The sequence below is a fragment of the Anolis carolinensis genome, unplaced genomic scaffold (genome assembly GCF_035594765.1).
Source record: "Anolis carolinensis isolate JA03-04 unplaced genomic scaffold, rAnoCar3.1.pri scaffold_14, whole genome shotgun sequence".
Lineage (NCBI taxonomy): Eukaryota > Metazoa > Chordata > Lepidosauria > Squamata > Dactyloidae > Anolis > Anolis carolinensis.
In genome coordinates, this window is record NW_026943825.1 from 6,093,712 (window position 1) to 6,109,801 (window position 16,090).

Below are 16,090 nucleotides of genomic sequence, written 5' to 3' on the forward strand. Positions count from 1 at the left end.
CCATACAGCCTGGAAATGCCTGCCATAGATGTGGGCGAAACGTCAGGAGAGAATGCTTCTGGAACGTGGCCATACAGCCTGGAAAACACACAACAACCCTGTGATCCCGGCCATGAAAGCCTTGGCAACACATTTTACATTTTTTACGGAGTTTGGAGTAGACTATGGTACCTTTGGGCTTTATTCAAGTGGGACATCAAATAACAAAAAGCCTTTAACTTCTGCATGTAAAATAGCGTAACTTTAAAGGATTTATTCTGGACGTAACCTGTTTTACAAAACGTAGTGCTTATATATATATACATATATAATAATAATATAATATCGATATAAAAAACACACCCTTTTTCACGAGAAACACGGACAAGGTTGCGACACGGCCACAAGGTCATCACGGGCATCACTGGGAAGGGACCTCGGTATTCACTGTTTTTACAAAAAAAAGTGGATGGAGAGCAGATTGGCAAAAGCAACTTTCATGATAAAGGATAAATCTAGTGAAGTCGATCTCTAGATAAAGGTGGTTGTCGTGGAGAATAAGTGCAACTTTCGAGACTGCTTTCTTCAATGAAGTCTTGAATCATGCATGGTCCTCATCTTGGGTTCTATTTTATTCTAATCAAGAGGACTGGCTTTGTTCAGCAATGTAAACAAAGGCTTGTTGCGTGTTTTCCGGGCTGTATAGCCATGTTCCAGAAGCATTCTCTCCTGACGTTTTGCCCACACCTATGGCAGCCATCCTCAGAGGTTGTGAAGTATGGAGAAACTAAGCAAGGAAGGTTTATATATATCTGTGAAAAGTCCAGGGTGTCAGTTGGAGGCCAGTGTGAATGTTGTTAATCACCCCGATTAGCATTGAATAGCTTCAACCCTAACTGGACTTTCCACAGATATATATATCAACCTTCCTTGCTTAGTTTCTCCATACTTCACAGCCTCTGAGGATGCCTGCCATAGATGTGGGTGAAACGTCAGGAGAGAATACTTCTGGAACATGACCAGACAGCCTGGAAAACACACAAGAACCGAGGATGCCTGCCATAGATGTGGGCGAAACGTCAGGAGAGAATGCTTCTGGACCATGCCTATACAGCCCGGAAAACACACAACCACCTTGTGATCCCGGCCATGAAAGCCTTTGACAACACAATGTAAACAAAGCTCCCTGAAATCAGACTGTGGCTCCATCTAATCTGTTAAGTGCCATTGATCCAAAGCAGAGGTATTGTCGAAGGCTGGAATCACTGGGTTGCTGTGAGTTTTCTGGGCTGTCTGGCCGTGTTCCAGAAGCATTCTCTCCTGACGTTTCTCCCACATCTATGGCAGGCATCCTCATACGTTGTGAGGTGTGTTGGAAACTAGGAAAGTGGGGTTTACAGTGTTCCCTCAGTAATTCGCAGTTAATTTTTAGCGGATTCACTGTTTTGTGGTTTCTCAATAAACTCTAAAAGACTTATAAATCATTTTTTTTTACAATTTACAGCTTAAGGAAGGGAGGAAGGAGCCCAAGTGCCAACGGGAAAAGAAGGATTTATCAACACACGATAAAGGTCGATAAAGCCTTAAAATAGTGTATAACTATTAAGATCTATATATATAAAAGAGTGATGGAATCCTGGCGACCGCCAGAACAACAAAACTAAACACCCCACAACCTCAAAAATTGACAACACAACCCATCATCCACGCCTCTAGGTTGATACAACAAAAAGAAAAGAAAAATAAAGTCCTAATTAGAGGGAGAGGAATAATTGATTTTATTCAATTGCTGCCAGTTAGAAGGGTAAGCTCCGCCCACTTGGCCTCCTAGCAACCCACTCACCCAGGGGACAGGCAGAGTTAGGCCTCACTTAGGCCTCTTCCACACTGCCTATAAAATACAGACACCACCAGACAACGCCACAGCAATGGGTGGCCGGGCACAGCTAGTAAACTCTAAAAGACATTAAATCATTAATGTCATTAAAAATCATTTAAAAAATTAGAATTTACAGCCTAATGAAGGGTGGAAGGAGAAGCCAAAGGGAGAGAAAAGGAGCCCAAGCGCCAACGGGAAAAGAAGGCGATTTATCAACACACGATTGGTTGATAAAGCCTTAAAATAGTGTATAACTACTAAAATAATGTATAAATATTAAAATAAATATAGCGTCCCTACTTCACGGATTTTCACTTATTGCGGGTGGTCCTGAAACCTAACCCCAGCGATAAGTGAGGGAACACTGTATATAACTGTGGAATGATGTCCAGGATTTGAGAAAGGACTTCTGTCGGTTGAATGTTGCATTTGGTCATCTTGATTAGCATTGAATGGCCTTGTAGCTTCGAAGCCTGGCTTCTTCCTTTCTGGAGGAATCCTTTGTTGGGAGGTGTTAGTTGACCCTGATTGTTTCATGTTTGGAATTCCTCTGTTCCCTGAGTATGGCTCTTTATTTACTGTCCTGATTTTAGAATTTTTTTTAATATTGAAAATCAGATTTTGTTCATTTTCATGGTTTTCTCCTTTCTGTTGAAATCGTCCACAGGCTTGTGGATTTCAATGGCTTCTCTGTGTCGTTTATGTTCAGCAAAGGACAAGAGAGATCCTCTCACCTCTGTAGGAGTCTACCGTATAACATGCAGCTGTGGACAAGTCTACAGAGAGACCACCAAACACAGCAGCATTGCGCAAACTCGAATCGAGGAACATTAAAATCACTGCAGACTAAGTCTACCAAAAAAGTCAGTCATAGCAGAGCACTTGATGAACCAACCTGGACTCAGAATATTATTTGAGAACACAGAAATACTCGACCACTCCAACAACTCATGTCGGATGACACAGAGAAGCCACTGAAATCCATGTGGACAATTTCAAATATTATTTTTAATGATACGTATTTTCTATACATATTTTAATGTTATTAAAATATTATTAAATTTTAATAGTATTTTTAAAATTCTAAAATCCGGACAGTAAATCAGGACCTCCCAAGCAAGGATTCCCCCAGGCAGGAAGCCAGGCTTTGAAACTGCAAGGCAATTCAATGCTAATTCAATGTTCCAAGTCCAGTGTTCCAAGAGAAGTGATGGCCCTAATGGTTTCCTGTCTGGAACTCTTCTGTTTTCAGAGTATTGCTTCTTATTTACTGCTCTGATTTTTGAGTTTTTTAATACAGTATTAATATAGACATGAATCAATCAGGGGACAGCTAACTACTCTGAACAAAGGATTCCCCCAGGCAGGAAGCCAGGCTTTGAAGCTGCAAGGCTATTCAATGCTAATTCAATATTCCAAGTCCAGTGTTCCAAGAGAAGTGATGGCCCTAATGGTTTCCTGTCTGGAACTCCTCTGTTTTCAGAGTAATGCTTCTTATTTACTGCTCTGATTTTTGAGTTTTTTAATACAGTATTAATACAGACATGAATCGATCGGGGGACAGCTAACTACTCTGAACAAAGGATTCCCCCAGGCAGGAAGAAGCCAGGAGATTAAGCTATTCAATGCTAATTAAGGTGATTAATTACAACATTCACACTGGCCTCCAACTGACAAGAGTTCTTCTCTAACCGTGGATATTATTCCACAGATATATAAACCTTCCTTTCTTAATTTTCGCATATACAGTAGAGTCTCACTTATCCATGGTTCTGGATTATCCAAGGCATTTTTGTAGTCAATGTTTTCAATATATCGTGATATTTTGGTGTTAAATTTGTAAATACAGTAATTACTACATAACATTACTGCGTATTCAACTACTTTTTCTGTTGGGAGATGTTAGCTGTTCAAACCTGCCTCCAACAGACAAGAGTTCCTTTTCCCACCCTGGACATTATTCCACTCATATATAAACCCCACTCGCCTAGTTTCCGCCAGACCTCACAACCTCTGAGGATGCCTGCCATAGATGTGGGTGAAACGTCAGGAGGGAATGCTTCCTGGAAAACGCACAACATCCCAGCGATTCCGACAACACAACGAGAACTTTCCTGGCATGGGCACCAATCCTTCCAGTTGCAGAAACATTACAAGTGAGAATTACAAGACTCTGTATTGAGAGGCAATGGGAGGAGAGATCAGGTTGTATGTTTTTTTTTTCCGTAGGAGAAATGGATGCGTGGCTACACTGTACATATGGACAAATTGCACCCGAAGGCCATTTTCCCCATTTCTTGGATATCCGGCTTGACGTCGCGGGGCTCGGAGTCGGGCCCGTCGGCCGAGGCCGTGGCTCCGGGACGTGGTCCGGCTTCCCGGCGGCTTGTCCCCGTCTCGTTCTCGGCGTAAGCCTCGAGGATGGTCTGCTTCTCCAGCTGGGTGTAGCCCAGGGAGAAGCGGTGCACCTGCAGGATGTGCCGCTTGATGGTGCTGACCTTGAGGGTGGCCAAGGTGCCCCCGCACACCATGCAGATCAGGCCGTGGCGTCCCTCGTCGTAGTCCATGAGGAACTCCTCCCGCCAGCGCGGCTGGTAGTTGCGGCGCTGCCACCGCCGGGACCGGGTCCCCGCCGGGGGAGAGGGTTGCGAGGGAGCCAGCCCGCCTCCCGCCAGCCCTTCCTCTTCCTCCTCTTCCGCTCCGGTGGATGTTGCCGCATCTTCTCGATGGTCTTTTGGCGGCAAGGGCGGCTTGTGGTCGTGCTGTGGTTCCTCTGCAAGGACAGAATCAAGAGAACCGGTTGGTTGGACCAGACATTTACGGAGCCCAGTAAAGCCATTACGGGAGAGCTGGAGACATCAGGAATCTAAGCCTTGCTGGGCAAGAGGTTAATAATAATAATAATAATAATAATAATAATAATAATAATAATAATAATAATAACTTGTCAACATCAGGAGAGAAATTTTCCAGGGAGACTCATTGTCCCCTCTGCTTTTCATTATTGCCATGATCCCTCTGTCAACAATCTTACAAAAAACAAATCTCGGCTATCAAACATCTAAGAATTCTCACAAAATTTCGCATCTGATGTACATGGATAACCTGAAGCTGTATGGGAAAACGGAAACTGAAATCCACACTGTCCGGATTTTTAGCACTGATATCAGCATGGAGTTTGGTTTAGACAAATGTTCGATAGTGGCATTGAAGAAGGAAAAAATCATTGAAAGTGAGGGTATAAATATGCCTAATGGCCAAACAATAAAGTGTCACCAGCCAGAGGCCTATAAATATCTGGGCATATTACAGCTTGACAACATCAAGCATGAACATGTGAAAACTGTGGTCAGCAAAGAATACACACAAAGGGTCAGAAAAATTCTCCAAAGCAAGCTCAATGGAGGCAACGCCATCAAGGCCATAAATACCTGGGCCATACCTGTCATAAGATATACTGCTGGCATCATAAACTGGACACAGGTGGAACTGGACAATTTGGACAGAAAAACAAAAAAACTCATGACCATTCATCATTCACTGCACCCTCGCAGTGATGTTGACCGGCTATATCTGCCTAGAAGATCAGGGGGCAGAGGACTCTTACAAGTAAAACAAGCAGCCAAAGAAGAAGAACATGCCCTGGCAGAATATGTAAAGCAAAGTGAAGAACCTGCTTTGATTGAAGTCAAAAATCAGAAACTCCTCAAAGCACAGCAGACAAAAAAACCAGTACAAGAAAACCGCACTACAAACTAGAGCTGACAGCTGGCACAACAAAACATTGCATGGAAAGTTCCTTGACAAAATTGAAGGAAAAGCTGATAAGGAGAAGACCTGGCTGTGGCTCACAAATGGGACCCTGAAGAAGGAGACAGAAGGCCTGATCCTTGCAGCCCAGGAGCAAGACATCAGGACAAAGGCCATTCAGGCCAAGATTGAAAAATCAGTTGATGACCCAAAATGCAGACTGTGCAAGGAAACCGACAAAACCATGGATCATATCCTCAGCTGCTGTAAGAAAATCACACAGACAGATTACAAACAGAGGCACGACTATGTGGCCCAAATGATTCATTGGAACTTATGCCTCAAGTACCACCTCCCAGCAGGAAAGAACTGGTGGGATCACAAACCTGCAAAAGTATTGGAAAATGAGCACGCAAAGATACTGTGGGACTTCCGAATCCAGACTGACAAAGTTCTGGAACACAACACACCAGACATCACAGTTGTGGAAAAGAAAAAGGTTTGGATCATTGATGTCGCCATCCCAGGTGACAGTCGCATTGACAAAAAACAACAGGAAAAACTCAGCCGCTATCAGGATCTCAAGATTGAACTTCAAAGACTCTGGCAGAAACCAGTGCAGGTGGTCCCGGTGGTGATTGGCACATTGGGTGCCGTGCCAAAAGATCTCAGCCGGTATTTGGAAACAATAGACATTGACAAAATTACGATCTGCCAACTGCAAAAGGCCACCCGACTGGGATCTGCAGCATCATCCGAAAATACATCACACAGTCCTAGACACTTGGGAAGAGTTCGACTTGTGATTTTGTGAAATGAAATCCAGCATGTCTATCTTGTTTGCTGTGTCATAATATAATAATAATAATAATAATAATAATAATAATAATAATATTAATAATTATATCCAAAAATACATCACACAGTCCTAGACACTTGGGAAGTGTTCGACTTGTGATTCTGTGATACGAAATCCAGCATATACATCTTGTTAGCTGTGTCATAATAAAATAATAATAATAACTTTATTCGTATACCCCGCCCCATCTCCCCAAAGGGACTCGGGGCGGCTTACATGGGGCCTTGCCCAGACACAACAATATAAAAGCAGAACAAAACAATAAAGCAAATTACTCAACAATAAAACATCAGCATCAACAAAAACAGTCATAAAAGGTCAACATACAAAATAAAATGTTAAAACAAGAGATGAATTTACGGATCTGGGCCAAAGTGCAAAATATGTCGAAGTCAGGGAGAGGTAGTTACACCGCTGACATAGTCAATAAAGTGCTAAATATACTCAGAAGGCATAACCAGTGGGTGTATTGTCAAGTAACTGATGCTGGGAAAACATACAAATGGAAAGATTTGGTTTTGTTTATGGTTTAAGTTAAAAAGGAACCCCGGTGGCGCAGCAGTTCGAATCCGGGGAGCGGAACAAACTCCCATTGTTAGCCCCAGCTTCTTTTATACATATACAGTAGAGGCTCACTTATCCAACATTCGCTTATCCAACGTTCTGGATTATCCAATGCATTTTTGTAGTCAATGTTTTCAATACATCGTGATATTTTGGTGCTAAATTCGTAAATACAGTAATTACTACGTAGCATTACTGCATATTGAACTACTTTTTCTGCCAAATTTGTTGTATCACATGATGTTTTGGTGCTTAATTTGTAAAATCATAACCTAATTTGATGTTTAATAGGCTTCTCCTTAATCTCTCCTTATTATCCAACAAATTCGCTTATCCAACATTCCGCCGGCCCGTTTATGTTGGATAAGTGAGACTCTACTGTACTAGCTGTGCCCGGCCACGCGTTGCTGTGACTGGGACTTAATTTTTCTTTTCTTTTTGTTGTATGAACGTAGAGACGTGGATGAGAGGTTGTGCTGTCAATTGTCGAGGTTGTGGGGCATTTAGTTTAGTTGTTTTGTCCAGTGCCGTGATTCCATTACCCTTTTATATATATAGATATATACAGTAGAGTCTCACTTATCCAAGCTAAACGGGCCGGCAGAACCTCGGATAAGCAAATATCTTGGATAATAAGGAAGGATTAAGGAAAAGCCTATTAAACATCAAATTAGGTTATGATTTTACAAATTAAGCACCAAAATATCATGTTATACAACAAATTTGACAGAAATAGTAGTTCAATACGCAGTAATGCTATGTAGTAATTACTGTTTTTACGAATTTAGCACCAAAATATCACGATATATTGAAAACATTGACTACAAAAATGGCTTGGATAGTCTAGAACCTTGGATAAGTGAGGCTTGGATAAGTGAGACTCTACTGTATTATTATTATTTAATTGACATTTTGTTTTACACACACATTATTATTATTATTATTTAATTGGCATTTTGTTTTACACACATTATTATTATTATTATTATTATTATTATTATTATTTAATTGGCATTGAGTTTTACACACACATTATTATTATTATTTAATTGGCATTGAGTTTTACACACACATTATTATTATTATTATTATTTAATTGGCATTGAGTTTTACACACACATTATTATTATTATTTAATTGGCATTGAGTTTTACACACACATTATTATTATTATTATTATTTAATTGGCATTGAGTTTTACACACACATTATTATTATTATTTAATTGGCATTTTGTTTTACACACACATTATTATTATGATTATTATTTAATTGGCCTTGAGTTTTACGCACACATTATTATTATTATTTAATTGGCATTTTGTTTTACACACACATTATTATTATGATTATTATTTAATTGGCCTTGAGTTTTACGCACACATTATTATTATTATTATTTAATTGGCATTTTGTTTTACACACACATTATTATTATTATTATTATTTAATTGGCATTGAGTTTTACGCACACATTATTATTATTATTATTTAATTGGCATTTTGTTTTACACACACATTATTATTATGATTATTATTTAATTGGCCTTGAGTTTTACGCACACATTATTATTATTATTTAATTGGCATTTTGTTTTACACACACATTATTATTATGATTATTATTTAATTGGCCTTGAGTTTTACGCACACATTATTATTATTATTTAATTGGCATTTTGTTTTACACACACATTATTATTATGATTATTATTTAATTGGCCTTGAGTTTTACGCACACATTATTATTATTATTTAATTGGCATTTTGTTTTACACACACATTATTATTATGATTATTATTTAATTGGCCTTGAGTTTTACGCACACATTATTATTATTATTTAATTGGCATTTTGTTTTACACACACATTATTATTATGATTATTATTTAATTGGCCTTGAGTTTTACGCACACATTATTATTATTATTTAATTGGCATTTTGTTTTACACACACATTATTATTATTATTATTATTATTTAATTGGCATTGAGTTTTACACACTTATTATTATTATTATTATTATTATTATTATTATTATTATTTAATAATACGAATTGAGTGTCACAAGGGACAAAATGAACCGCTTGACCCATGCCCTGCCCTCTCACCTTTGGATTCCTCGGTGTCCATCTCGGGCGCGGAGTCCTCGGCCTCGGCCAGTCGGGCGACTTTCTGGCTCCACTCCTGGACGATCAGGGCCTTGACGTGGTGGCTGAGGCGCGTGGAGTCCGGGTGCTTCTGCTGGATGTGCCGCTTGATGGTGCTCATCTTGAGGGTGGCCAGGGCGCTCCCGCACACCATGCACACCAGCCCGTGGCGCAAGCCGTTGTAGTCCATCAGGTACTCCACCCGCCAGTGTTCCTGGAAGTAGCGGCGGTGGTCCCGGCCGCGGGACGGTGCCGGGGGGCTGCTCCCTTCCGAGTCCCAAGGGCCGGCCTCTTCGGAGCCGTCCTCGTCGGCGGGGCGGTCGGGAGACGTGGACACGTCCTTCATGCGCAGGTCCAAGCCGGCCTCTGGGTTGGTGGGAGCGGGCAGCAGTGGTGGAAAGGCAGGATTTAAGGCCTGGGTTTCATTCTGAACACTTTACTCCAGTGATTCCCAAAGTGGGCGCTACAGCGATGGCACCTATTAGGACACGGGGCGGGGCTTCTACCCAAGTGCCGGAGACAGGGCTGAGCACCTAGGCACCTGTTAGGACACACACGGGGCGGAGCAAGAGGAGTGGGCGTGGCTTCTTCCCAAGAGCCCGAGACAGGGCGTGAATCTATACTTCTCCTGAGGTGCTTATTGGGACACAGAGGGCGGAGCTAGGGAAGGGGGCGAGGCCTCCTTCCAAGAGCCTGAGATAGGGCTGAGCCTCTATATCTCTCCTGAGAGGCCTTTAAGGATTAAAGGGCAGTGCTAGGAGCGAGGCTAGGGACAGTGCTTATTCCCAAGAACACGAGACAGGGCTGAGCCTCTATACCTCTCCTGAGAGGCCTTTTAGGACTAAAGGGCGGGGCTAGGGAAGGGGGCGGGGCCTCTTCCCAAGAGCCCGAGACAGGGTTGAGCCTCTATACTTCTCCTGAGAAGCCTTTTAGGAATAAAGGGCGGGGCTATGGGCAGGGGCGGCGCCTCGTGCCAAGAGCCCGAGACAGGGTTGAGCCTCTATACTTCTCCTGAGAAGCCTTTTGGACTAAAGGGCGGAGCTAGGGAAGGGGGCGAGGCCTCCTTCCAAGAGCCTGAGATAGGGCTGAGCCTCTATATCTCTCCTGAGAGGCCTTTAAGGATTAAAGGGCAGGGCTAGGGGCGAGGCTAGGGGCAGTGCTTATTCCCAAGAGCCCGAGACAGGGCTGAGCCTCTATACCTCTCCTGAGAGGCCTTTTAGGACTAAAGGGCGGGGCTAGGGAAGGGGGCGGGGCCTCTTCCCAAGAGCCCGAGACAGGGTTGAGCCTCTATACTTCTCCTGAGAGGCCTTTTAGGACTAAAGGGTGGAGCTAGGGGCGGGGCCTCTTCCCAAGAGCTTGAGACAGGGCTGAGTCTCTATACCTCTCCTGAGAGGCCTTTTAGGACTAAAGGGCGGGGCTAGGGAAGGGGGCGGGGCCTCTTCCCAAGAGCCCGAGACAGGGTTGAGCCTCTATACTTCTCCTGAGAAGCCTTTTAGGAATAAAGGGCGGGGCTATGGGCAGGGGCGGCGCCTCGTGCCAAGAGCCCGAGACAGGGTTGAGCCTCTATACTTCTCCTGAGAAGCCTTTTGGACTAAAGGGCGGAGCTAGGGAAGGGGGCGAGGCCTCCTTCCAAGAGCCTGAGATAGGGCTGAGCCTCTATATCTCTCCTGAGAGGCCTTTAAGGATTAAAGGGCAGGGCTAGGGGCGAGGCTAGGGGCAGTGCTTATTCCCAAGAGCCCGAGACAGGGCTGAGCCTCTATACCTCTCCTGAGAGGCCTTTTAGGACTAAAGGGCGGGGCTAGGGAAGGGGGCGGGGCCTCTTCCCAAGAGCCCGAGACAGGGTTGAGCCTCTATACTTCTCCTGAGAGGCCTTTTAGGACTAAAGGGTGGAGCTAGGGGCGGGGCCTCTTCCCAAGAGCTTGAGACAGGGCTGAGTCTCTATACCTCTCCTGAGAGGCCTTTTAGGACTAAAGGGTGGGGCTAGGGAAGGGGGCGGGGCCTCTTCCCAAGAGCCCGAGACAGGGTTGAGCCTCTATACTTCTCCTGAGAAGCCTTTTAGGACTAAAGGGCGGGGCTATGGGCAGGGGCGGAGCCTCTTCCCAAGAACCTGAGATAGGGCTGAGCCTCTATACTTCTCCTGAGAGGCCTTTTAGGACTAAAGGGTGGAGCTAGGGGCGGGGCCTCTTCCCAAGAGCTTGAGACAGGGCTGAGCCTCTATACTTCTCCTGAAGTGCTTGTTGGGACACAGAGGGCGGAGCTAGGGAAGGGGGCGGGGCCTCCTTCCAAGAGCATGAGACAGGGCTGAGCCTCTATACTTTTCCTGAGAGGCCTTTTAGGACTAAAGGGCGGTGCTAGGGGCGGGGCCTCTTTCCAAGAGCCTCTGTATACCTTCCCTGAGGTGCTTGTTAGAACACAGGGGTGGGGTATAGAGGCCCCGCCCCCTCCTCTAGCCACGCCCCCTGTGTCCTGGCAGGCACCGCAGGACAGGGATAGAAGCTCAGCCCTACCTCAGAGCTCATAACTCCGCCCATCCCAGTCCTGGCCGACCATTTGTGGCCCCGCCCACCTCCCTCTCCCCCTGGACTAGGGGAGAGGCTCAGCCCCGCCCCCTTGAGAAGGAGCCACGCCCAACCCTCTAAGCCACGCCCCCTTTCCAGGGGGCACTGAGTCATATTTTTTCTGGCCAGATAAGTTGTATGTAATTCCCTCTTCAAGTAATGTCTGAAAGGTATCTGGTACGGGAAATAATAATACCATACCTACTTGAGTATAAGCCCTTTTTGAGGATTCATACTCAGTCCCACTGATGGGTCGGATGAAGACTTAGGATGCATTGGTCACAGATCGAGTCAGCTGGTGTGGTGATTTGCCCGCCCCCCTCCCGCCCCCCTCTGCCCCACTTCCCATCTCACCCTCCTCCTCCTCCTCCTCTTCCTCCTCCTCCTCTTCCTCCTCCTCCTCTTCCTCCTCTTCCGCTGCGTTCCTGTCCTTGACGGACACGCGGGAGTTCCACGCCTCCAGGATGGCGGCTTTCTCGTCGGCGCTGAAGCCCATGGAGCTGGGGTGGGCGTCCATCACGTGGCGCTTGATGTCGTCCAGGTTGAGGCTGGGCAGGGAGGAGCCGCACATCATGCAGAAGAGCTGGTTCCCCTGCGGGTCGTAGTCCATCAGGAACTCGGACTGGAACCAGCTCTGGAGGGACTCCTTCAGGTAGCGCTCCAGGCTCCGGGCCTCTCCCTCCGAGGAGACCTTCAGCGCCAGGCCGGGCGGGCGGCGCCCCACGCGAGGGGAGAGCGGGCCCGGGACACGGTGACGCCGCCTCCGCCCACGGCCAAGGGACACCTCTCCCCCTGCACAGAAAGACAGACAGACAGACAGGCGGGGTGAGTCTTCTCCTGACCTCATAGAATCATATACAGTAGAACAGGGGTCCCCAAACTAAGGCCCGGGGGCCGGATGCGGCCCTCCAAGGTCATTTACCTGGCGCCCGCCCACAGTTTTAATAATATAATATATTGTATATACATATAATATTATGTTATGCAATATAGTACTAATAATAATATCATATAATAATATTAATTATATGTTATATATTACATATTATATAATAGTATAGTGGTATAGTTCAATATAGTAATATATAATGCTAATATTGTGCTATGCTAATCTATATACAGTAGAGTCTCACGTATCCAACATAAACGGGCCGGCAGAACGTTGGATAAGCGAATATGTTGGATAATAAGGAGACATTAAGGAAAAGCCTATTAAACATCAAATTAGGTTATGATTTTACAAATTAAGCACCAGAACATCATGTTATACAACAAATTTGACAGAAAAAGTAGTTCAATAGGCAGTAATGTCATGTTGTAATTACTGTATTTACAAATTTAGCACCAAAATATCATGATATATTGAAAACATTGACTACAAAAATGCGTTGGATAATCCAGAACGTTGGATAAGTGAGACTCTACTGTATATAAAAGAGTGATGGCATCAGGGCAGCGGACAAAACAACAAAACTACAGGCCCCCCAACCTCGAAATTTGACAACACAACCCATCATTCACGGCTCTAGGTTGATACAACAAAAAGAAAAGAAAAATAAAGTCCTAATTACAGGGAGAGGAATAATAGTTTTTATCCAATTGCTGCCAGTTAGAAGGTTAAGCTCCGCCCACTTGGTCTCCTAGCAACCTACTCAGCCCAGGGGACAGGCACAGTTAAGCTTCACTTAGGCCTCTTCCACAGATTATCAGATTTTAACTGGATTATATGGCAGTGTAGACTCAAGGCCCTTCCACACAGCTATATAACCCCTTTATAATCTTATATTATCTGCTTTGAACTGGATTATCTTGACTCCACATTGCCATATAATCCACTTCCGTGTGCATACTAAACATAAAGACTACCATGCAACAGACATTCAGTACACCACTACCTCAACAATTTCTCACCAACACCACCAGAAAATGCCACAGCAAAGCGTGGCTGGGCACAGCTAGTAATATAATATATTGTATGTACATACAGCTGCTCTGAGTCCCCTTCTGGGTGAGAAGGGTGGGATATAAATGTAGTAAGTAAATGCAGTAAATAAATAATTAATTTTAGACATAGGCTCTGTCAAAGTCTGAAATGACTTGCAGGCACACAACAACAACAGTCCTAATTAACTAGACTATCTCATTGGCCAGTAGCAGGCCCATACTTTCCATTGAAATCCTGATAGGTTTATGTTGGTTAAGATTGTTTTCATTTTTAAATATTGTATTGTTCTTTCATTGTTGTTGTTTTGCACTACAAATAAGACATGTGCAGTATGCATAGGAATTTGTTTGTATTTTTTTTTCAAATGATAATTCGGCCCCTCTGAAGGATTGTGGACCGGCCCTCTGCTTCAAAAGTTTGAGGACCCCTGCAGTAGAGTCTCACTTATCCAAGGTAAACGGGACGGCAGAACCTTGGATAAGCGAGTCTTGGATAAGTGAGACTCTGCTGTAGTTGGAAGAGACCGCAAGGTCTTCCAGTTCAACCCTATTGTGCCAGGCAGGAAGACACAATCAAAGCTCTCCCGACAGATGGCCATCCAGCCTCTGCTTAATAATAATAATAATAATAATAATAATAATAATAATAATAATAATAATATCAGTATGGAGTTTGGCTTGGACAAATGTTCGACAGTGGCATTGAACAAGGGAAAAATCATGGAAAGTGAGGGCATAAATATGCCTAATGGCCAAACAATAAAGTGTCACCAGCCAGAGGCCTATAAATATCTGGGCATATTACAACTGGACAACATCAAGCATGAACATGTGAAGACTGTGGTCAGTAAAGAATACACACAAAGGGTCAGAAAAATTCTCCAAAGCAAGCTCAATGGAGGCAACACCATCAAGGCCATAAACACCTGGGCCATACCTGTCATAAGATATACTGCTGGCATCATAAACTGGACACAGGTGGAACTGGACAATTTGGACAGAAAAACAAGAAAACTCATGACCATTCATCATTCCCTGCACCCTCGCAGTGATGTTGACCGGCTATATCTGCCTAGAAGATCAGGGGGCAGAGGACTCTTACAATAAAACAAGCAGTCAAAGAAGAAGAACATGCCCTGGCAGAAGATGTAAAGCAAAGGGAAGAACCCGCTTTGATTGAAGTAAAAAATCAGAAACTCCTCAAAGCACAGCAGACACAAAACCAGTACAAGAAAACCGCACTACAAACTAGAGCTGGCAACTGGCACAACAAAACATTGCATGGAAAGATCCTTGACAAAATTGAAGGAAAAGCTGATAAGGAGAAGACCTGGCCCTGGCTCATGAATGGGACCCTGAAGAAGGAGACAGAAGGCCTGATCCTTGCAGCCCAGGAGCAAGACATCAGGACAAAGGCAATTCAGGCCAAGATCGAAAAATCAGCTGATGACCCAAAATGCAGACTGTGCAAGGAAACCGACGAAACCATTGATCATATCCTCAGCTGCTGTAAGAAAATCGCAGAGACAGACTACAAACAGAGGCACAACTATGTGGCCCAAATGATTCATTGGAACTTATGCCTCAAGTACCACCTCCCAGCAGCAAAGAACTGGTGGGATCACAAACCTGCAAAAGTATTGGAAAATGAGCACGCAAAGATACTGTGGGACTTCCGAATCCAGACTGACAAAGTTCTGGAACACAATACACCAGACATCACAGTTGTGGAAAAGAACAAGGTTTGGATCATTGATGTTGCCATCCCAGGTGACAGTCGCATTGACGAAAAACAACAGGAAAAACTCAGCCGCTCTCAGGACCTCAAGATTGAACTGCAAAGACTCTGGCAGAAACCAGTGCAGGTGGTCCCGGTGGTGATGGGCACACTGGGTGCCGTGCCGAAAGATCTCAGCCGGCATTTGGAAACAATAGACATTGACAAAATCACCATCTGCCAACTGCAAAAGGCCACCCTACTGGGATCTGCACACATCATCCGAAATACATCACACAGTCCTAGACACTTGGGAAGTGTTCGACTTGTGATTTTGTGAAACGAAACCCAGCATATCTATCTTGTTTGCTGTGTCATACAACGTCGTTGTGTCAATAATAATAATAATAATAATAATAATAATAATGATAGACTCCTAGACCCCAAGGGCTATCCGGTCCAACTCCCTTCTGCTGCAAAGGAAGACACCATCAAAACCCTCTCGACAGATGGCCAAAAACTCCAGAGAAAGAGTGTTTTGGACTTCAGCTCCCACAATTCAGACTGGGGTTGCCCGTGCCGGCCAACTCCTACCGTGGCTCCGTTGCAGGGTGTCGGGGGCTTCGTCCGGGTCCCGGCCCCCTTCGGCCTCGGCCTGGAGCCCCAGGTGGGCGTCCCAGCTGTGCAT

The 16,090-nt window shown here is 44.4% G+C and overlaps 1 protein-coding gene across 1 annotated transcript in view; it reads right to left on the reverse strand.

Moving 5' to 3' along the window:
* Nucleotides 1-228: 228 nt before the first annotated feature.
* The window catches only part of zfta (zinc finger translocation associated), a 19,563-nt gene continuing 3,701 nt past the window's right edge, over nt 229-16,090 (reverse strand). The window contains exons 2-5 of the mRNA XM_062965180.1: nt 15,997-16,090; nt 12,096-12,533; nt 9,145-9,549; nt 229-4,631 (exon numbers count right to left, since the gene is read on the reverse strand). The exon at nt 15,997-16,090 is cut by the window's right edge and continues 356 nt beyond it. Of these exons, the coding sequence (XP_062821250.1) occupies nt 4,105-4,631; nt 9,145-9,549; nt 12,096-12,533; nt 15,997-16,090 (1,464 nt within the window). The 3' untranslated portion in view covers nt 229-4,104. The remainder of the gene's footprint in view (nt 4,632-9,144; nt 9,550-12,095; nt 12,534-15,996) is intronic.